Genomic DNA, 23,731 nt, shown 5'->3' with positions numbered 1-23,731 from the left:
GAGGCTTTGTTCTAAGGTGCTTCAATTTTACAAAGTACAAATCAATATCTTGGCCAAATGTAAACCTTGTGCATAAGTCTAAGGGAAAATTATTTCAATGTTGGATTCCAAAGGAAGCATGTAATGTTCCTCTTTTAAAAATTAAAATAGGGTCATGTGAGTGAAAATGGAGGACTAAAGGCCTTTGAAAATCCGTTGTTCCCAAAAGCAATGACATTCAGGAAAAGATGGTCAGAATCATTTTTCAGGACACTGGAAGACAAAAAATGCTTACAGCAATCCAGGGAGTGTTTATTATGAAAAATGGATCAATCTAGGTAAAAGCAATGAGTTTAATGGCATGGTAACTTGCCTTATTCCCATTATTCCATTCTTTAGCTCCACAGTAGCCAGGCAACAGCCTACAATCACCATGAAAGCCAGCATCCTGGAAGCTGAGAGGATGGAGCAGAGTAGGGTTGGAGCTCTTCCAAAGCCCCAGTCCTAGAGAATTTTCATTATTTGAAACATCTGGTGGTTTCCTGAAAGAAGGTTTTCTTAGACTGTCTTGATCTGACTTGTGTTTACTCAGGAGAAAATGTCTTTTACCCAAGGACATTTGTTAAAAACCAATTCTAGTAATGCATAGAACAATGAAAAAGAAGATCAGCGAGGAAACCGAAGAACTGAACACTATAAATAACTAGAAATAGCAAACGTCTATAGATTACCCAATCTACCAAAGGAAGAAAATATATTCTTCTCAAGAGTGCATGGAAAATTAGCAGGACAGATAATATGCTAAGATATAAAAAAAATGCTTCAGTAAATATAGACAGATTGAAATCATATAAAGCATGTACTGCAGTCACAATGGAATGAAGGTACTATTGTATAATGTAAGGAAAATTTCTAAATTCACAAATATTTGGAAACTTATATAATACTCCCAATACTTGTTGTGATTTGCATTGTGTTTCCCAAAATTATATGTTAAAGTCTTCACTTCAAGTTCCTGTGAATGTGAAATTATTTGGAAATAGGATCTTGGAGGATGTAATTATATCAGGATGAGAATATTTATTTTTTTATTTTTTATTATTTTTTATTTTTTTGTGTTTGATTTATTTTTTTCTCTTTATTTTTTTAATGTTACATTCAAAAAATATGAGGTCCCCTTATACCCCCCCCACCCCTCTCACCCCATTCCTCTGCCCATAACAACAACCTCGTATTAGGATGAATATCTAACTGGATCAGGGCGAGCCCTCTTCCAATGACTGATGCCTTTATAAGAAGAGGGAAATTTGGACACACAGGGAAAACATGATATGAGAACAGAGGCAGAAATTGGAGTGATGCATCAGCAAGCCAAGGAAAGACAAGAATTACAGGCAACCACCAGAAGCTATAAGCTGCAAGAAAGGGGTGAGTATAGCCTTGATTTTGTAGTTCTAGCCTCCAGAACTATGAGAGAATAAAGTTGCCTTTTTATAAGCCACCTTGTTTGTGATAATGTGGTACAGCAACCATAGGAAATGAATATAATATACAATGTGGAAAAGAGGAATTCATAAAGGATGTGGTGAGTGAAAAGAAAAACACAAATTGCAAACACTTATGGGATTTAGCTAAAAGAATTAAGATAGAATTTTACAGCTGTAAATCTATCTATGGAATAGAAATGGAAGCAGATGTGGTTCAACCACTTGGGTGCCTGACTCTTACATGGGAGTTCCTGGGTTCAGGCCCCAGTGCCTCCTAAAAGAAGACAGGCAGATGCCAACTCTGGATGCAACAGAGCTAGATGCCAACACTTGATCCAACAGAGCTAGAACACGTAGTAGCCCGTGGGGAGCAGATGTGGCTCAGGCTGTTGGGCTCTCACCTCTCAGGTGGGAGGTCCCGGGTTGGTTCCCAGTGCCTCCTGGAGACGGCAAGCAAACAACGAATAGAGAGAGGAGTAATGCAACTGGGGGGAAGGTGGGATAAATAAATAAACAAATATAAATTAAAATAAAAAACTAAACAAAAGAGGAGAAATCACAACTCAATAAGTTAACTTTCCAACTTAGGACAATAAAAAGAAGAAGAACCTAAACCCTGATCAAGCAGAAGGAAGGAAATAGTAGAAATGAAAGGAGAAAAGATTAAATAGTGAGTATAAAAAAACAGGGAAAAATCAACAATTCCAAGTTGGATCCTTTGAAAATATCAAAGAATCTGAGTACTTTAATCAGACCAAGAAGAGTGCAAACCACTGATGGGTATGGGGAAAGGCAGGAAGAGATGAGAGGTGGAGGCGTCTTTGGGACATGGAGCTGCCCTGGATGGTGCTTCAGGGGCAATCACCGGACACTGTAAATCCTCACAGGGCCCACTGGATGGAATGGGGGAGAGTATGGGCCATGATGTGGACCATTGACCATGAGGTGAAGAGGTGCCCAAAGATGTACTTACCAAATGCAATGGATGTGTCATGATGATGGGAATGAGTGTTGCTGGGGGGGGAGAGGTGGGGTGGGGGTGGTGGGGTTGAATGGGACCTCATATATATATATTTTTAATGTAATATTATTACAAAGTCAATTTAAAAAAAGATGGAAAAAAAAGAAGAGTGCAAAGACTCCATTCAGAAAAATAAGGCATGAAGGAGGAAACACCATTACCAACTTTAAAAAAATTGATTATATTGACATATTTTGAATACTTGTATGCTAAAAATTAGATAACCTGCGGGAAACAGAAAGATTCAGAGAAAGACATAAAATTCCAAAAGTGATTCAAGAACCATGGCAGGGGCTACAGGCTGGAGGAATATAGACTGGGTTAAAGAGGACTTACAGATATTCTGCTATGGTGCTATTGTGAACAGTATTGGAAGGACTTGTAGAACTGGTGTGGAGAAAGTGGTCACCGTAGCTGCTGAAAGTAGGAAGAGGGAAGAAGAGATGTGATGTCAGGGCATGTTCAGGACTTGGCGTTGTCCTGCGTGGTACTACAGGGACAGATGCTGGACATTGTATGTCCTGCCATGGTCCACTGGGTGGACTGGGGGAGAGTGTACACTACAATGTAAACCGCTGTCCATGTGGTACAGCAGTGCTCCAAAATAGATTCACCAAATGCAATGAATGTGCCAGGATGATGAAAGAGGTTGTTGAAGAGGGAGGATCAGGATCAGGGGGATGGTGCTGATATGGGGACCTAATATTTTTGACAATTAACATCTAATAATGAAAACAATTAAATTAGTAATTGAATAATTGCTCATAAACAAAAGCCCTCAACCAGACTACTTCACTGGAAATTCTACCAAATAGGAGAAGAATCAATACCAATCCTTCACAAATTCTTCCAATGACAGAAGAGAGAATACGTTCCAACTCATGCTATTAGTCCAGTATTTCCCAGACTCCAAAAACAGATGAAGACATCACAGGAAATAAAAGCACCAACTATTATCCCTTATGAATAGAGACACAAAATCCTTAACAATGTTCTAGCAAACAAAATATCAGGGGATATATGAGAAGCATTATACAATATGACCAAGTGGGGCTTATCCCAGGAATGAAAGGTTGGCCGAACACACAACGGTTAATCAATGTAACAGGTCATATTCATGGAATAAAAGGAAAGTACACAGGATTACCTCAACAGACACATAAATACCTTTTGACAAAATCCAACTCTTTTCTTTACAGAAACAATGAACAAACTAGAATAGACGGGAACTTCCTCAACCTGATAAAACCATCTACACAAAAGCCACAACTAAACTTATAGTTAATAGTGAAAGACGGTATGTATTCTCCCTACAACAACAACAAAAAACCACAACAGAGAGATGTCCAGTCCCACCACTTTTATCCAACACTTTACTGAAGAGTCCAGGCAGGGAAATTAGGGCTGAAAATGAAAAAAATGGCACGTCCAGAAATAAACTCACATGTCTATAGTCAGTTGATTTTCAACAGGAGTGCCAAGAACATTCAATGAAGAAGGAATCGTAATTTCAAAAAAAGATCTGGGACAACAGTATAGCCACATGCAATATAATTGGCCTGCACCTGAGGTCAGTCTAATAAAACCATGAAGGTCTTTTAAGTGGAGTCTCTTTCCTCTCTCAGCCCTGTCATTTCTTGTTCAGATGTCTCATGGAGGTGAGGGCTATCGTTGGTGAAGGACAAACTTAAGTAGGAAGTGGGAGAGGGTCCAGGCTCTGCCAGACATCAAGGCGAGGACCCTGAAGGAGGGGTCCTCCCACCCCAGATAGACACGACCACATAGAAGGCAGTTCCCTACCTGCTATCAGCCCTGGGAGCTGCAGGGCCTCGTGGCTGGAGGTGGAGTATATGACTTCTGTCCAGATGGTCCAAGAGGGGAAGGCCCTGGTCCGAGGAGCCAGTCTTCAGGTCAGAGGAGGGAGGGGACCCCGTTTCTGCCAAGTGTGAAAGTGAGAAAGATGAGGTAGGACTGAAGGTCCTCCTACCCCAGGCAGAAGGGGACCCAACCTGCCCTGTCCCTTCTTTCTGCCCTGAGAGGTCCCAGGCAGGGTCCCCGAATGTAGTTTCCTGACTTCCGACATGGGCTTCTGAGGGAAGTAAGGATTCCTCTGAGCAACAATTCAGATAATCTCAGGGAGAGATCCCAGGCCCTGCCAGGATTCGAGGTAAAAAACCCTCAGGAAAGCCTGGAAGGATCTACAACCACAGACTCCAGAGAAAATGGTCCTTTACGCCAAGGAGGTTCCAGCTCGAGTTCCTGGATATGGTGTTACCTGACTTCCGTCTGAGGGGGCGGACTGAGGTCAGCCAAGGGAGGGGTCCGAGGCTCTGCCAGGCGTCAAGGTGAGGACTCGGAGAGAAAACTAAGGGAGCGACCCACCCCTACAAAGAGCGGGCACCACTGAAGGCTGCCCCTGCTGTCGGCCTTGGGAGGTCACAGGCAGAATTGTCAGTCAGAGGCTCCTCCCCTCACTCCTAGTTTGGATGTGGCATGGAGATGAAGGCTGTGGCCTCAGGGACCATCCTCAGAGCAGCAGAAGGGTGGGGCACCATGAGCTGTTAGAAATAAATAGGAATATATTGAGGATGCCTGAGACACTCCCCCCAGAAAGCAGAGGCCCTCATAGAATCCACTTGCCCTGAGACAATGGAGAAAACCAATAAAACCAGAAGTTGATTATTTGCAAATTTCAAGAAAAAATGGCAATTTTTGTCCCACTAAGTAAAAAAGAGGTTCTTGATGTAGGAGGATTTGGGAGAGTGGGGCATGCGCAAACCTCTTAAATTCTTTGTGGAATATATAGCTTAATAAATAGAAAACTTAGTAAAAAATTAAGAAAATAAAGTCATACAAAAATTTCCCACTTGATATTACATCCAGATGATGATATATGAGTACTTTTTGTTTTAATTTTTATAAGGATCTTAATTTTCTATGTTAAGCATGTATTATTTTCATCATAAAAGCAATGGATATCATGTGAAAAAAGCAAAAGAAACTAATAGCTAAATCAGAAATGAAAGTGTGTGCATCACTAGCAAACTTAAGAGAAATCAAAAGACCTGTAAAAATATTGTGAATAACAGTACACCAACAAATTAGACAACCTATATAAAAAAACAACAAATCCCTAGAAACACACAAACTACCAACGCTGACTGAGAAAAGAAAGTCTGATCAGACCTATAACATACAGAGATTGAATCAGATATCAAAACTTTTTCTTTGCTGATATGAATGTGAAATAGTTCAGTCACTGTAAAAACAGTTTGGAGGTACCTCAAAAAGTTCCATGTACAATTACCATAGGATCCAGCAAGAACATTCCTCGAATTATATCTAAAATAATGGAAAACAGCTATGCAAACAAATACACGTACACGCATGTTCAGAGCAGCGCTACCTGCTGTAACCAATCGGCCATCAGCGGATTCATAGCCAACTATATACTGTGGTATGTACACATAGGATAGAGTATTACTCAGGCATATAAAAGAATAAATGCTAGAGGGTGGCTGAAGCTCCAAAGCATGCTAAATGGAAGAAGTGGCCAATTGTGCGGTTCCATTTAGGTGATATATCCAGAATAGGTAAATCCCTGGAGAAAAAAAGCGGATTGGTGGCTGCCAGGTCCCGGGAGGGCGGGGCTGCTGTGTGGATGGGGAGGACCTGCTCACTGCCTAAAGGGGACAGGGTTTCTGCTTGGGGACAAGAACGGGTCACGTGCCCTGCCGCCCCCCTGGGAGCGTGTTTGCGCAGGCGCACTGAGAGCCCACGCGGCCCAAAGGCTAAGGGGCGGCTTCCGTGAGGAAGGCTCCCTGGGTGGCAGGTGGAGGGAAGCCTGGTTCCCGCAGCTGTGAGGGAGAGGGAAGGCGGAGGCGCAGGCGCTGTGGGTGAGGCGGCCTACCCTGAAGGCCAGGGTGCCATGGGTGACGCCGACCGCCACGAGGAGCCTGTGAGTGCTGACGACCAGGGCGACCCCAGCGGCCCTGATGGCCAGGGTGGCCCCGGCCGCCCCGTCTGCCAGAGCATCCCTGCTGACTCCGAAGCCTCGGGGGTCGCCAGCGGCCCTGGCAGCCCCTGTGACCCCTGCGGCGCGGGAGGGGAGGGTGCTGCCGCCGGGGGTGCCCCCCAGGCCGCGCGGGCACCACATGCCCCGGGGTCTGGCGGAGACGCAGTGCCGGTGGCTGGAGGAGCAGGAAGCCGACTTCTGACCTTGTATCCTTTACAGGGGCCATGGGGGGCCAGGGCCGGCTCTAGGTGGAGGGGCTGCCGTGGGGGCCGGTCTGGGGGGCTTCAAGGGCGGATGGTGGAAGGGGATGCCTGAGGGCTGGAAGGGGGAAGGAGGCAGGCCCGAGCGGCCTGAGCTGACAGGAGGGGGAGAGTGGGCCACTGCAGGAGAGCTTCCCAGGGGCCAGGTGGCCCGGGGCCCAGGCGAAGGCAGCAGGCGATGGTGCCTTAACCCCGCCTCCCCCAGCACCCTCACCGTGCCCTTCGGGTCCGCACTGCAGGCGGAGATGGCCTTCAGCTCCCTGATGCCTGATATCCACCGCCAAGGGCAAGCGGTTCAGAGGATCACCGTGAATGGCAGCGTCCTGGCTGTGTGAGTTCTGGACGGGGCCGGCTGGGAGGGGGGCGGCGGGTGTGGGGCCCATCTCACCCCGTGTAATGAGGTCATGGAGACGGGGAGCCACCCCAGTGTGGGGTTCTCTGATGGGGCGTGGGGCCCCGGGCCTAGGACAGAGCTCTCGCCTTCAACTTGATCATTGCCCCTCACCTGTAGGAGATGGAGTGCCCAGGACCTTGGCATACTCGGAATTTCCATCAACGCCTTGTTGAATGATCTCTCCCTGATAATGCGTAACATCCAGCGCATTGCACCCCTGTTTTCACGAAGCCTCAGCTGGGAGAAGAGACCTGAGACCTGATCTTGCATTCCTTCCCAGCAGCGCCTCCTTCCCTGGGGCTTGGGACCCCGGAGGGCCTGCCACTTGATTGTTGGCACCGAATGTGTGCTGGGGCACACTTATTTTGTGTGGCGCTTAAATGTCTGTGAACTGCATCAAATAAAGCTGAGTTGCTATCCTTGTCTGAATTTCTTTTCATTTCCTGAACATCCACATTTTATTACCTAGGCTTCAGGTTGGAGGGGATGTTCGATGTTCTGGGATTCAGGTATGCAAGTAGTGCAGAGTAAGTAAGATGATTTAGAAAACAAAATCACTTAAAAGCAATTCTGTTCTGTCATTTAGCTTGAACGACGGTCAGTGCCTTGGAATGTTTTCTTAGTTCAATGATTAGATTTATATATTATATATGTAAAAATGATACTGTATCCTTGACAAAAGTTTAGCATTAATTTTCCCTGACTTTTTCACTTAATATATAACTTAACCTCTTTCTAAAAATCAAAAGAACAGATGCATAAAAAATTCTTTAAAATCTAATTGTTGATTATTTAATTTGTTTCCCATTTTTCGCTAATATAGGTAATTATTAAATGACATTCATGTATTATTTTTGCAGGAATGGCTATTTACTTCAGATTCCTAGAGGTAGAATTATTCAATGAAATTAATTTCCTAGTGATTTTCAGAGCTCTTGGTATACAATATAAAATTCTTGTCCAGAAAATGTACCTCCCACCAGAAGACTGGTGATAGGGGTTGAGGAAGCCTAATAGGAGACGGCCCTCTGTCGTCTCTCCCCCCATTCTGCCCCTTCTCCCTCTGATCCAGCCACACTGGGCCTCTAGTCCTTTTCTGAAGCACAGCAGGCCCGCTCCTGCCTCAGGGCCTTTGCACTGGTTGTTGGCAGTCAGGCGCTCTCTTCCCCTAGGTTTCCACCTGGCTCACTCCCAGACCTCCAGGTCCTGCTCAGACACCTCCCTCTCAGAGAGGCTATCTTGGACACCCAATTGACAAGGGTACCCACCTCCCCAACCTGCCTTGCCTGCCCCCCTCATTGTACCCCAGCTCCTAGAGCAGTGCCTTCCTGCACAGAGTAGCTGGACACACTCACTTCTTCATCACGTCTCGCCAAGTTCCATTTCCTCGACCCAGAACGATCCAGGCCTGTCCCAGCCCCCATCTTCACCCTGCTTTTACAGGTGTGGGTGTAAGAAGTAGGCAGGTAGGAGCCCGTGGTGGGAGATGCAACTGGGACAGGAAGGAGCTGCCAGACTTTAAGGAGTCCTGGGAGCAACTGAAGCCCTGGAGGGGGGTGAGCAGAGGGGGATGTGACCTGCCTCACAGCTTTGCAGGATCCCTCTGCCTCCCCGTTGAGCACAGGCTGAGGGGGCCAGGGCCGACGTGGGGAGACCAGCTATCCACGCAAGAGGAAACAGTGACTGGGACCAGGGTGAAGACAGTGGAGCTGTGGAGAAATGAGCACATTGTGAAGAAATCCAGAAAGTCGAGCCAACGTGAGGTGCTGATGGACTGGACATGACCTTGGACCTCCCCAGAGTCCTGGGAAATGGCCCTTTAACACAGAGAGAGCCCAGCTCCACTGCATCCCAATGATTCTCATCTCTCACCCCTGAGCCCCTCCAACTCCAGAGCTTTCTTCTCTTCTTCTCAGCCAGGGTGCACCCCCTCCCAAGAGGGGTCTGGCCTCGCTGTCTGCGATTCCTCATTTCCAGTCCCCCATGACCCGCCCCTCTGCCCGCTGCCATTAGAGTAGTTCCTGTCCTGTCACTGAGATCTTCTAGGTCCCATCACCTGTCTAGAGAGCTCATGGACATTTCTGGGTGTACCCAGAGGAGGTGGGAGGAGATGTCTGTGGGTGGGAGTTGACCTGGACCAGGAAGGGTCAGAACTCAAGAAGCACCACCCAGGACGGGCAGGCAAAGCTGGGTGCTATGCCAATTCTGTACACTTTCCACTTGATGAGCATGTGTGTGTGTGCACACGTGTGTACCACGTGGAAGATGCACATACAGATACCTAAAACATGTTTGTTGAGCCACGTGTGTGGGGGGGAGACGGATCAGGGGCTCAGTAATCCTGGCCTGTGCAGGAGACTGGTCTGACCTGCCCACAGCTGACAGGTGAGTTTTTAAAGTTACAGTTGGCTTTGTCTGTGAACATACATGGGTGAGGCCGATGGAGGGAGAGTGACCACTTCCCACGCCAGTAACTGATGAGAACCCAGTGGGATTTGGAGTGCACTTGAGGAGGATGGGAGCCCTGCCCTGGGAGCCTGCAGGAGGGGGCTTATGGACTGGGGGCCTGGGTAGGAGCCGGGAAAGAACCAGAGCCACCCTTCTGGGAGGGCTTGCACCTGCACCTGCACCACCAGCAGGCACGGACGCATCTTCCCTGGCGAGGAGCAGGAGTGGCATGACAAGGGAAGTCCTCATGCCTCCTGGTCACACCGATGAACGTCAGGGCACTTGGCGCTTCATCCAGGCGTGCACGTCCCAGGGGCACAGGCGGTCTTGTGGGAGCTCGGCCTTCTACATGGCCCCAGAGGAGGGACAGCGGGCAGCTAGGTCTGTGCAGGCCACGCCTCCAGGTCTCCTGCTTGGTGCCCATGTCCAGGTGGAGGCCTTGAGATGGCTCAGGCCCATTTGTAGAGGGGCAGGGAGGACTAGGCAGAGCTGGCCACTGGTCCAAGGGGGCCCAGGCAGTGCATCTCACGGAAGGGACTCGAGGGGTGGTCGCCATAAAATCAGTCTCAACACTTTTGAAAAGGTTTGTATCATAAAGCATTTAAAGGCGGTGCAATTAACATAGAAATCAATACCAACAAGAAAACTCAAAGTAGAGAATTTTCCCATGAATTTTTATGCAGGTTAATAAAAGGAAGAGTATAACTTAAGATGTTTCTCTCTCCCAGTAAAGAATAGGGAAGATGGTATCCCTTTTGTAAAAATCACCTTTCACTTTGCCAGGTCAAGAGACTGGAACCTCTGAGCGATTTTCTTTGTTGCAGCAAAGCCAGGAGTACTGAACCAAAGAAAGACCCAAAAGCGACACTCCAGTGCGATGAAGGAACAAATTTATTACATGCAAGCTCAGGGGATTGTCAAGCTCCAAATTCTGAGCCCCGTTTTTTAGTTTCTTAGGTTTATGTAGGATTTCAGCTGGGATCAGCATAACTTTTCCTCATTGACTAATATGTTGCTAGGCGAAATTTTGGAAGCAGGAGGATTACAGAGGCATATTGCAGCTAGAAGTTTGCGGGCTGATTTACAGAAGTGGCGGGGCTGCGAGAGTCACTCTTTTGATATCTTTCTACTAGGCCATGTTTCCACAGACTGGTTTACAGAAAGAGGGCAGGAGTTAGTCACTTGATATTCTCTTGCAAGGCCATGCTTCACAGGTCGATCCACAGAAACTGGGGCAGGTGTGACTTGTTAGATACTTTTGCCAAGTCATGCTTTTTATTTCTCAACATTTCCCCCCGCTGATGCCCCTATACATTTTTTATAAGGTGTCACTCATGCTAAGTGGAAAGAGAGCTTAAGGTACTAAAGCATCCTCCAATGCACAAGTATACTAGTAAGATTAGTGTCCTTTCAGCTACGCTCCACTCTCTGGGAGCTGTACCTGACAGTCCAGTCCCAAACTGCCAGCCGAGCAGTCCAAAGAAGAGTAGGAACCAAAGAGAAGAGGAGTTCATCTAGTCAGGTGATGGCGATTCAGGCTGGTGATTCGCAGTGACTCTGGGTAATTCGGATTTTCATGGGGCAGTCAGGTACAGGGTGAGTTGTTCAGTTGTTTTGTTTTTCATAGGAGTGTGCTCTTTTATCTCTAGAATGATGACTCCAAGGGCCAGTACCTGACACTTTGAGAGCAGTGGGGGTTACAAGGATAGCAGTATGAGGGCCTGTCCAGTTTGGGTAGAGGTGCTATTTTCAGGGTTTTGTTTTTTTTTTACCCAAATGAGGTTTCCTAATGCCTTGGGATCCTGAGACAGGACAGTTTTGTGGATTTGGGCTAGGGTGTTTTAACTGCTGGAGGAGAGAATCCTGGCCAGGTTTTCCTAGGAGCCTGAGATTTCCCTTGAAGGTTTGAATAATTGGGGGTGGTTGTTTAACAGAATTTCAAAAGGTGAAATGCCTGAGGGTCCTTGGGTGCAGTCTGCCTTTAAGGAGGGCTAATGGGAGTAGATTTACTCACAGGAGGGCAGGTTTTTATTTTTTACAGACCTTGGTTAGGGCTGCTTTTTTTTAATTTTATTTTTTATTGACTTTGTAATAATATTACATTAAAAATATATATATGAGGTCCCATTCAACCCCACCCCACCTCTCCCCCCCCCCCCCCCCCCAGCAACACTCGTTCCCATCATCATGACACATCCATTGCATTTGGTAAGTACATCTTTGGGCACCTCTGCACCTCATGGTCAATGGTTCACATCATGGCCCATACTCTCCCCCATTCCATCCAGTGGGCCCTGTGAGGAATTACAATGTCCGTTGATTGCCCCTGAAGCACCATCCAGGGCAGCTCCATGTCCCAAAGACGCCTCCACCTCTCATCTCTTCCTGCCTTTCCCGATACCCATCAGCCACCATGTCCACTTTTCCCAATCCAATGCCACCTCTTCTATGTGGACATTGGATTGGTTGTGTCCATTGCACCTCTATGTCAAGAAGAGGCTCAGATTCCACATGGATGCTGGATGCAATCCTCCCACTTTCAGTTATAATCACTCTAGGCTCCATGGTGTGGTGGTTGTCTTTCTTCAACTCCATCTTAGCTGAGTGTGGTAAGTCCAATAAATCAGATTGTAGGTGCTGGAGTCTGTTGAGGCTCAGGACCTGGCTATCACATTGTCAGTCCAGAGATTCAAATCGCCCAAATATATCTCTAAACCCCAGCACCAACTACAATTCCAGTAAAGTAGCATGAAAATCTTGTGAAAAGAGATCCCCTCTGAGTCCAGTTCCATCACGCAGAAACACTAGCTCCAAAGAAGGGCCATCTGACATGGCAGTGAAACACATCTGCCATGACCATAGAACCCGTGGGTCTCTTTATCCCTCAAAAGAACCAATACCTGGGGTTGTATCTACTTTATCTGTCTCTTAGACTCTGCTCAGTTGTGCATAAGAGCAATCCTTCTGACAACCTCCAGACTCTTTTTTAGAGACTCGTAGCCATATAAACGCATTTCTCCTTTCCATTTCCCCCTTACATTAGGTCAAACAGCATTTTAAAGTCATGTTATTTTATGTAGACAGGGATATTCTGCTGATCCGCATTGAACCTTCTGTATAAGGTCATTTTCCAGTTGCATCATCAGTTGGTAGTTGATAGTCGTCCCTCGGTGCCAGGGAGGCTCATCCCCGGGTGTCACGTCCCACGCTGGGGGGAAGGCATTGCATTTACATGCTGAGTTTGGCTTCAAGACTGGCCACATTTGAGTATTTGAGGGTTTGAGTTATGCCTTTTACTTTCCCTGAGCTTTTTCATCTCTCTTACTATGCCTTTCAAGTATGTTAGGCTCCTTTGATAATTTCCATTGTACATTGACATTTTCTTCATCTTCATTTATCTCTTTCCTGATTTCTTTTAGTTCTTTGTCCATGTTTTCCTTTAGCTCTTTCAACATACATAACTATTTTTTAAAAATCTTTGTTTGGAATTTCCCAGTTGTGATTCTCCTCATTTAAGGTTTCTAATACCTGGGTCATAAATTCCAAGGGCCTAAATATAAGAGCTAAAACCCTCAATGCTTAGACGAAAATATAGGGGAAAATCTTCATGCCTTCTGATTTGGCAAGGAATTATTCGATATGACAGGAAAAGCACACAAAGCAAAAGAAACAATAGATAAATTGATTTCATCAAACGTAAAAACTTTTGTGCTTTGAAGGACATTATCATGAAAGTGAAAAGATAACCACTAGAATAGGAGAAAAAAATGCAAACCATGTATCAAATGCTTGCTTAATATCCAGAATAGATACAGAAGGTTGACAATGCAACAAGAAAAAGACAAACAACCATGTTAAGAGATGGTGACCTAAGATGATCCAGGGTTCCATTCCCCCACAGAAACTTTGAACCACTAACAAACATTGGCAGAGTCATGTTCCTCAGGGCTCCGGAAAAAAATGAAAATGCTGTGGTAACTGGGCACATACTTTATCAAGAAAACGCAACTTAAAAACCAAACGCTGAACCCCCATGTGAACAAGACTGGGCTAGCCTGCCAGATTATGTGACCTAGTCACCTTCATTGCTGCAACCAATTGTCAGTCACCAGAAACGTGAGTGAATCCATCCTAGATGCACCAGACTCCAGTCAATTCAACACTTGACAAGAGAGGCGTGAACAAATGAGTCCATGCTCATTCCAACCTAGCTCAGAAATAACACATGGTTATTGAATTAAGTTAAAAAAAAAAGCAAACAACTTGAACACACATTTTTCCAAGGGGGTCAGTAGGAAAATATTGACCAAGTGCTCAATATGAAAAGACATTCAGCATTAATATCCATAAGGAAAATGTAAGAACAGAGGACAATGGGATACTACTCATACCCACAAAGATGCCTATTATTTTATAAAAATATATAAAACAAAAAGTGTTGGAGGGGATGCATAGAAATTAGAACTCTGCTGTGTTGTTGTTGGGAATGTACAATGGTGTGGCCACTGTGGAAAGCAATATGGCATTTCCCCAAAAAGCTTATTCAAGGCAGAATGAAACTCCTGAAGCAAGGAAAGAGATCACAAAGGAAAATTAATAGATTTCTTTGCATAAAAATGAAGGCAATTCAATTGGGAAAAGTATTTTCTATCTAAAAAACAAAATAATACTATGCTTCCTATTTATAAACTTTAACTGGGCAAAACTTCCTACTCATTGAAACATAAAAGCAAAATGAACAAATACTAAAGACAATTCACAAAGGAAGAAGCAAAGTGACAAATAAAAATATTCATCAAAAACCAGTCTTGGTCCATATGATGGCCAGGCCCTGGGCCTCAGCAGACTTGCAACTCTTACCCTCTAATTTGTTCATCCACCACACCAGGGAGCCAAGAGTGCCTACAGCTGCAAGCAGGAGAACTGCATCCATCATCCATGTGGAATTTAAGGCCCCTCTTGTTGTAGAGGGGGACAGGACATAATCATCTCTTGGTCCACAGGATGGAGGAATAGAGTATGGTTAGAGTGGACTTACTGGTGTTCTGCAGGGGAACTATTGTGATAGTAAGGGAAGAAATTGTAGTAGTAATGTGGCTAGGGTGGCCACTGTGACTGATGGTGGTAGGGAGACAGAAGAAGATATACGACTTGGGGGAAGTTTCACGATTTGGAGTTGTCCTGGTTGGTGCTGCAGGGATGGATGCCAGATGTGGTGTGTCCTGCCGTGGCCCACTGGGTGGACTGGGGGACAGTGCGGACTACAATGTGGACAAATTTCCACGTGGTGCAGCGGTGTTCCAGGATGGATTCGCCAGGTGCAGTGGATGTGCTGCGATGAAGGAAGAGGTTGTTGATGTGGGAGGTGGGGTGGTTGGGGTGGGTGGTATATGGGGACTTCATATATTTGAATGTAACATTTAAAAGAAAACAGAGAAGAGTAAGAAAAAAGCAGTTTTTTTCAAAACCAAAGAAATGTGAATTGAAACAATTGTTACAAATGTCATTGATTAAAGCAACAATGTGGTCAAAGTGAATATGCGGAGCTCACTGCTTAAGCACTTGTTTCCCATGCGGGGGTTCCTGAGTTTAATCTCCCAGTACCTCCTGAGAAAAACACCATTAAAACTTTTCAGGATGCAAGTTGCCATATGAGTAAAGAGGTGGAAATCTCGAATGCCCCGGAACAAACTCTCTGTAATAAATTCCTAGCAGTGAAATTTTGTGGTCAAATGAAGAATTTAAATTTTGAGAGAAAATGTCAAATTCATTTTCCTGTAGATTATGTACATTTACTTGCCCATCAGCAATATGAGAGTGTGCTTATCCCATTAAGGTAGCCACAATTCACATGGCTATTGAACACCTGAATTGTGGCCAGTCCCAATTGAGATGTCAGGGCACACATTGGATTTCAAAAACTTGGTATCAGTAAAGAATGGAAAATAGCTCATTAATGCCTTCTATTCTGATTACATGTGGAAATGATAATATTTTTCATACGGTTGGCTTAAATAAAGCATATTACCAAAATTAATTTGTTCAAGGCTTATTTTTGTATCCCTTAAAAAGCTTCTAAAGTTTTCTCTTGCCCATTTTCTTATTAAATGTATTCCTGGGTACTTTATAGTTTTTCTTATCATTGTAAATGGCATTTTGTTTACCTTTACTAGTTATTGCTTGTATTCCTGCAGGCCCTTGAATTGTGCATATCAGTTGTGTACTGGGCCACATTACTAGTTTCTCTTATTATTTGTAATAGTTTTTCAGTTGGATTCCATTGTGTTTTTTAGGTGAACCATTACATCATCCTCAAATAATGATACTTTTACCACCGCCTTTAGATTTTTATGCATATGCCTTTCTCTTGTCTGATTTTATGGTCTATACTCAGAAGAAGGTTGAATTATAGTGTTGATAAAGGATATCTTTATTTTGTTCTAGATTTTAATAAGGAACCTTCTAGTGTTTTTCTCATTAGTCACAGTGCCAGAATATGGGTTGATATAGAGGTATCATGTTAAGGAAGCTTACCCTAATCTGATTCTACTGAGTTTCATTTTTTTCTCTCTCTCACTCTCTCTCTATTTATTTATTTATTTATTTATTTATTTATTTATTTATTTTTTATTTAATTCATTTTTTAAAAAAATATTACCTTAAAAAAATATGAAGTCCCATTCAACCCCACCGCCCCCACCCCCCACTCCCCCCACAGCAACACTCTCTCCCGTCATCATGACACTTCCATTGCATCTGGTAAGTACATCTCTGGGCATTGCGGCAACCCATAATCAATGGTCCACATCATAGCCCACACTCTCCCACGTTCCATCCAGTGGGCCCTGGGGGGATCTACAATGTCCCGTAGTTGTCCGTGAAGCACCACCCAGGACAACTCCAAGTCCCGAAAACGCTTCCATATCTCTTCTATTCCTCTCATTCCCCAAACCCAACAGCCAGCATGGCTACCCTTCCCACACCCATTCCACATTTTCTCTGTGGACATTGGATTGGTTGTGTCCATTGCACAGCTATGTCAAGTGGGGGCTTAGATTCCACATGGATACTGGATGCACTCCTCCTGCTTTCAGTTGTAGACACTCTAGGCTCCATGGTGTGGAGGTTGACCTTCTTCAACTCCATGTTAGCTGAGTGGGGTAAGTCCAATAAATCAGAGTGTAGGAGCTGAAGTCTGTTGAGGCTCTGGGCCCGGGTATCATATTGTCAGTCCAGAGATTCAAATCGCCCAAATATATCTCAAACCCCAGCACCAACTACAATTCCAGTAAAGTAGCATGAAAATCTTGTGAAAAGAGATCCCCTCTGAGTCCAGTTCCATCACGCAGAAACACTAGCTCCAAAGAAGGGCCATCTGACATGGCAGTGAAACACATCTGCCATGACCATAGAACCCGTGGGTCTCTTTATCCCTCAAAAGAACCAATACCTGGGGTTGTATCTACTTTATCTGTCTCTTAGACTCTGCTCAGTTGTGCATAAGAGCAATCCTTCTGACAACCTCCAGACTCTTTTTTAGAGACTCGTAGCCATATAAACGCATTTCTCCTTTCCATTTCCCCCTTACATTAGGTCAAACAGCATTTTAAAGTCATGTTATTATATGTAGACAGGGATATTCTGCTAATCCGCATTGAACCTTTAATTCAAGGTCATTTTCTAGTTGCATCTTCAGCTGGTATTTGGTAGTGATCCCTCAGTGCCAGGGAGGCTCATACCCGGGTGTCATGTCCCACATTGGGGGGCATGCACTGCATCTACATGCTGAGTTTGGCTTCGAGACTGGCCACATTTGAGTAACATGAAGGCTGTCAGGAGGAAACTCCCAGGCACAATGCTGCTCTAGGCCTTGTTCTTATTGCAGGCGTATAGGCTCACAAGCATAGTCATTAGTATCAGGAGACCACTGTTGAACCCTCATTCCTTCCCGGTTCTTACCGTTGCACCTGGGGGACTGCCGCTGCTCCCCTAGTGACCACAACAGAGCCCCCCCGGCCACGAACCCAGTACCCACCCAACTGTTGTTTTTAAATGTTTCCACTATGAGTATATCTAAACATTACCATGCACCCTGGACATATGCCCTGTATAACTCCCTGTCAACCATATGTCCCCTGTCAATAACATCCCATACCAGTATTCCTCCGCCGCCATTGTTGAACCACTCTGTGATCCAAAACTTCCTGTAAAGTGAATCCCAATATAATGTCAGGTTCCCTTACTAGTAAAATGGAATATAGTTATGAGTTTAAAGGTTAGATCGAGTACGTATTGATTTGGAAAAATTTCTACATCCTATCTTTTTCTTTTCTTTTTTCCTAATTATTGAGCTTCTCGTCACAAGAGTCTTAGATCACAGTAATTCATATATACAATATACAGTACTCCCACACATCCACCATAGAACATTTTCCCTTCTACAGCAATAATCTTTTAACTTATTCATATCATATTTACTGAGACTGATGTACAGACTCTGAAAAAATAGCTTTCAAACAAAGTGACATCTGTGCTTACAATGTGGTCCATACTTTAGGATATACAGTTTTCTAAATTTTTTAGTTATCCTGTGTTTTACATTATGGTTTACATTATTAGTCAGTCGTCCCCTATATGTTTTTGGTGTAATATTACATGTTTTATTTCATCCTCGTGTACTCTCGCGAAACTCCTCACTTGCCCCACATTTACCTTGGTTCCATCCATTCAACATCCATTTTCCCCTCCCCTTGGGGCCCACAGCGACAGCCAATCTCCATTTCCCAAGGAGCCACGTCCAGAGATACTTGCAACAGTGTTCAGGGCCTGACTTGCTCAACTGCCCTAATGCCCTGGGAGCCACCCTTTCTCTCGAGAGATACAATTCTCTCTATTTGATGGCATTAGTCTTTCCCAGGATGTGGATCTACCCCCACTTTCACTACTTGGGTCTCTACCCCATGTACAACCCACACTGGCAAAATGAGCCTTCAGACATTCCCCAGGAGTCTGTCCTGCATCAGACCATTCCCTCCGAGCATCCTAAACAGGTAACCCTCCTAATTATATTTTGATAGGATTTTCTCAGCATTTTACTCTCAACCAACACCTGACACTCTCCTATGTTCGTATGTTGCCCCTCCCTCCCCCCAATTTTTGGGCAATATTACCCATCCGCCCATCCCCAGCCCCCCTCAAACCCGCAAATCCCCACCCAAAGGCAACCCCTTGCTCCCATTTTATCTCTTCTTTGTGCTCATACTTACCGCCAGCTCATCATAGATTCCACCCCTGCAGACGTCGGCTCACATCCTTCCTCCACCCCCTGATTTCCTGTAAGCCTATTTTCCAGTCTCTAGCTCTCTGAGGCAGATTGCTTATTTTATATAATTGAGGTCATGTAGTATTTGTCCTTCAATGCCTGGGTTGCTTCACTCAACATAGGGTTCTCAAGATTACTGAATTTCTTTTGTAAAGCAAGAATAGCTACTGAATTTTGGGAATGATCTCTTCAACGTCTGTGGAGATGATCACAGGATTTTGCACATTTGTCTACGAAAATGATGAATTGTATTTATAACTTTTCTAATATTTAAACGTCCTTGCATTCCTTAAATAAATCCCCTGGGCAAATAGCTTAAACAGCATTGGAGTTACTTGTACCTTAGAAGATTTTGTTGAATTCCCCTCAGAATTCAGTGAACATAGTGCTATTTATACAGCTTTCTTTTGAACAATACCCAAAAAGAATTTCCCTATACAGGGGTTAGTTCTTTTGTTTTCCTTAAAAAGAAAACATTTCTCTGTTTTCCTAAACAGATTTGTATAGAATTGAGTACGCATTGTCTTATAGGTCACACAATTTCCTCTAAATCTGTTATCTACCCATTTTTCTTGTTTTGTGTATTTGTGCTCTCTCCACTTTTCAAATTACTATGTCAGCTGACACTTGTGTTTTGCTCTTTTAAAGAACCATGATGGATTTTTTTCATCAGCTATGTACTGAGCCAGGAGCTTAGTACTTCGTGAAAGCAGGGGAGAGAGGGGAGGTTTTGAAAGAGGAATTAAGGGAATGGAAGACTTTGTGAGGCAAAGTGAGGGAAGTTAGTATTCCTTGAAGTGAGGTAAGGGAGTGAAGTCCTTCAGGAGGGGGAGGCGTGTGAGGGAAGGCTTTTGTGAGAGGATGGAAGGGAGGTCAGTACTGTGAGAGAGGAGGGAGGGGAGGGAAGGAAGCCTTCGTGAGCAAGATAAGGGGTCTTAGTAACCTTAATCATCTGAGATTTGGCCTTTTGTTGCTTTTGAATGTAGAACGTTTTTATTTTTGTGCATACGTTCAAATGTGCTCTCTTCATTTAAGACTGCACCTTTTATTACTAGACGGTGTTCTTAGAGACCTGGACTTCAGTTGGGTTGGAATGAACCCCTGTGCTTTTGGGCAGGGATGCCGTGGGTGTATCTCCCTGTAGCCCTGAGGCTCAAGATCTTAATGCAAGAGAAGCATGCACAACAGCAGCAGTGAAGATATTTAGGTCCTGGTGTCTCTGTTGTACCCAAGGTATAGCCTTTCCCCTGAGTACTCCGTAGATCCATGGGCCAATGAATGGCTGAGACAGACAAACCGCTACTTACAGGATGTCCTCCATTCCTGGGGCCTTAGCATCAATCAGTTTCCTCCCAAGACACACAGAGAGGTCCCAGCAGAGACATCCGACCCAAGGTTCACGCTCCTATCCCTTAGCACTAGCGAATTCTCAAAACAGACAACTTAAGTCAGCAGAATCTGAAACAGAAGCTCCGTTGGACTCAGCATTGCAGCGCAGCATAGCACAGCTTCAAGCACAAGCTATCCAGCAGGCGGTGGAGCCTGTTAGGAGGCCAACGCAAGAGAAGAAAGATTCCAGGGGCAGTGGCCACCATCTATGATTGTTGATCTCAGCGTCCATTGCTCAGGTCATCCACAGAGGCAGGTGAACCCCCACCCCAAGTTTTGTTCAGAAGTTGAGACTGATGGACCCCACGTACACCAAGAGGGCAGGACAAGGGTGATTCCTGAGGTAATGGAGGTGTCTAAGGTGAGCAGGGCAGGAGGCTCAAGTAGGCCTGAAATGGCTTGAGAGAGCAAGGAAAGGAAACGAGCCTGGGCTTTTATTGTGGTTTGAGGACGGGGCTGGGTAAGCATTCCTGTGTGAAGGGGCTTACATGATTTGAATCCCCTGCCAACGCCAAGGGTGGGTGGGGGGACACAAAGGTTTTCTTCTCTGTTTGTGCAGAGGTAGGGCAGAGGAGATCAGGAAGGGCGAGGCTTAAACTCTGTCAGAAGTCAACCATCACCAATGGAGGCGGATTCTGTTACATACTGCCAATCCACACACAAATAACAAAACGTTTCCCCTCCCCATGGTTTCTGGCAATCTAACCCTTGATGTCACCTTGCTCTTTCTCTCCTCTCCAAAATATACAAACACCAAGTCTTTTTCTGCTTGTTCAGGGACTCAAGTTTGAAGGAGGAATTTTTCTTCAATACTCAATCCTGACTCAGTGCTGATCCCCAGTGTCTGGATGGTCTGCCCCGAACCCTTCAGGAGCCCACCTCCCTTCCTCCTCACACACCTGACTCTTCTCTTCCTTCCTCCTTTCCCAACATCAGAGAACCCACAGTGAGACACTTACAGCTCCCGCAAAGAGAAATTTTTCACAACTTGTTTATTTTAACTTTATCACTATAAGTGTACCCTATTGTGTATGACTCATTATCTATTCACATGTCATTTTCTCTGGGGTCTCTTCTCTAGACACACTGGGTAATTCAAGGCCTCTGGGCTCTACGAGGCACAGGGAATTACTTGGACTGGCAGAGTTTTCCGGAGTTTCTTCTTTATGGTTTGTTCTAATCTGACTCTTCTTCTTTTTCACCCTGTGATAGATGACCAATATTTCAAGAGGTTTTTTTGTGCTATGCTTTTCTGAAATCTGTTGAAGGATGAGGTTTGCCCTCTCGATCATCTTCTTTTCCTGGTAGAAAAAGAGTGAGCCCAGGAGGGTATTGGTTTGGGAGGGAGTGGATAGGACATGGATGGTAAGGGGGCTTGTAATCAGGGGTGAGTGCTGAGGATGGGTTTATACCAGGCGAGGACAGTGGGAACGATGGGGTGGGGATTCAATCCGGAAGAAAAGGAGGAGGATGAGTAGGGTTATCTGACCTTGTTACTTTCTCTGGTCTTCATTAAATTGTCCGTCTCCTCTGTCCCTCCAGTGCATGTGGTTGATTCTTCTGTGCTCATGATGGGGTTTTCATTATCTGTTTCAGGCTCATCATTTTTACTGGTCAATTGTCCCATGGTGTACACAATAGTGGCCTCCCGCACTGCTCCTGACCTTCCTATATCTAAGTACCCAGGACAGGGAAAAACCACACCTTCAGCTTTGCGTGTCAGCAAGGTCTTCTCCCCAGCCAATGGTAGTCCAGGATGGCAGAGACATCATAAAGCAGCATTACTTAGCGGGGGCAGGGAGGGGATGTGGGAAATGCCAAAGTGCTTTGGTTAGAGAAAGGGGGAATTTCACCAGTACTTCCTCAAAAGTCTTCCAAAGGGACCTGTCACCTCTCCTTATCCCCCTGGGCTCAACTGTGGGTAGTTCACATGGCAGAGAGAGGGTGTTTCCCTCCAAACCTTTTCCATTGGCCACCCCCGTTCAGTGGTACATTCTGTTCTCTTCCATTCTTCACCATCTCCTAGAATTTTGGTAGTTTCCCATAAAACCCCTTTGAGCTACTGTGGTTCTATTTAGGTCTCAGTGATGATGTGAATCTTCCCACTTCCCTCCAACAATGGTCTTAAAGACCATTCACTACTTGGTTTACCATCAGGCAACTTGTCCAGTGTATGTGTGTGTGTGTGTGCGTGTGTGTGTGTGTGCGTGTATTTATCTGTATGTCTGTGCGTGTAGTTACTGGGTATATTTTGTGGGGAGGGACTTTCATCCTGATCATATTGATAGATTTCTTCTTCCAGAGAGCTTCAGATCAGTATTGGTAAAGTTATGGGCCTGCCCCCTTGCCCATGGCTGAATTAACATCTGGGCTGTGCCTCAGGGCTCTCAAGGGTGTTTTCCCTATGACTCTGAGGATCAGGATCTCTTCTGGAGACAGAGGTATAGCTAGCAGATGCAACGTGGCACTCAGAGGTCACAATCCTTTCCAAAGTCCTAGGATTGTGACCTCTGAGTGCCACGTTGCATCTGTTCTTCCTACACATGAGTGAGGAAGACCTAATGGACCCATGCTTTGCATAGGGTATTGGTCTTTCCCTTGAGCTCTCTAGAGAATGGTGTGAAGACCGATTTGACTCACACCACCAGAGGTTACAAGGTAAAAGTTGTTAGCTTCAGCGTAGTGTCAGGGAAAGTTTATCCTGGAATTGAGACACACGATTCAATCTGTCCTTTGTAGATTAGTCAGGGCTTGAGCACATGATACCTGGGTACTTTAAAGATACTTCCAATTCCATAATGCTGTCCCTAAACACCATATTTCTAGCTTCAAGTGGTTAGTCTATGAGAGAGGTTAGTTAGAACTCAGCAAATGTAACATAAAATCTCAGAGTCCAAAGCACAAGCTAGCCAGCAGGTACTACCTCATAGTGAATGCTCTTCAGCAAAAGAGCTGCTGATCAAGACAAAGACAAAGAAAGACTCCCAGTGATGGTGGACAGTGCTTAGATATCCTCTCATAGCGCCAATCGTTATGGACAACCCACAGAAGGAGGATGGGATCCCATCCAAAATCCGTTCTGGATGTCAAGACGGATGATGTCTTATGCATCATGTACGAAGAGAGTATGAAATAAATGACTACTCACATGAGGCTTCCTTGGAACGGCAGTTTTCCCATCAGCTACAAGATTGTGATATCTTGAGAGCAGGGAAACAAGACTGGCTTGGCTTTTATGGGGATGCCTGGGTGAGGTTGGGGTAAGTGCTCTTGCATGTGAGCTAGGGATTGTTTGGTTTGAACTTCCTGCCGGCCCTAATGCAGGGAGCATCTGGGCTTTCTTATCAGCTTGCCCAGATATTGACATAAGGGGAAGAGGGAAGGGTGAGCCTTAAAAGCTGTCAGAAATCCAACAT

The 23,731-nt window shown here is 45.1% G+C and overlaps 1 protein-coding gene and 1 long non-coding RNA gene across 3 annotated transcripts; one reads left to right on the top strand and one right to left on the bottom strand.

The window, feature by feature from the left end:
• The first annotated feature begins 6,415 nt into the window (after positions 1-6,415).
• Positions 6,416-7,418, top strand: LOC131277145 (EKC/KEOPS complex subunit LAGE3-like). Its single transcript, XM_058291155.1, has 3 exons — positions 6,416-6,708; positions 6,968-7,093; positions 7,274-7,418. The coding sequence occupies exons 1-3, from the start codon at positions 6,416-6,418 to the stop codon at positions 7,416-7,418; spliced, it is 564 nt and encodes a 187-aa protein (XP_058147138.1).
• A 13,872-nt stretch (positions 7,419-21,290) lies between these two features.
• LOC131277164 (uncharacterized) lies at positions 21,291-23,504 on the bottom strand. Of its 2 annotated transcripts, XR_009184327.2 has the most exons (3): positions 23,464-23,504; positions 21,805-21,989; positions 21,291-21,616 (listed from the first exon to the last, which is right to left on the bottom strand). It is a non-coding gene; the product is annotated as an uncharacterized lncRNA (long non-coding RNA). The 2 variants fall into 2 exon arrangements; XR_009184326.1 differs by lacking the exon at positions 23,464-23,504 and having other exon boundaries at positions 21,805-22,217.
• Between the last annotated feature and the right edge of the window lie 227 nt (positions 23,505-23,731).

This window comes from Dasypus novemcinctus, chromosome X (genome assembly GCF_030445035.2).
Source record: "Dasypus novemcinctus isolate mDasNov1 chromosome X, mDasNov1.1.hap2, whole genome shotgun sequence".
Classification (NCBI taxonomy): domain Eukaryota; kingdom Metazoa; phylum Chordata; class Mammalia; order Cingulata; family Dasypodidae; genus Dasypus; species Dasypus novemcinctus.
The sequence above is the reverse complement of the archived record's forward strand: the minus strand, read 5'-3'. Positions and strand labels throughout refer to the sequence as shown.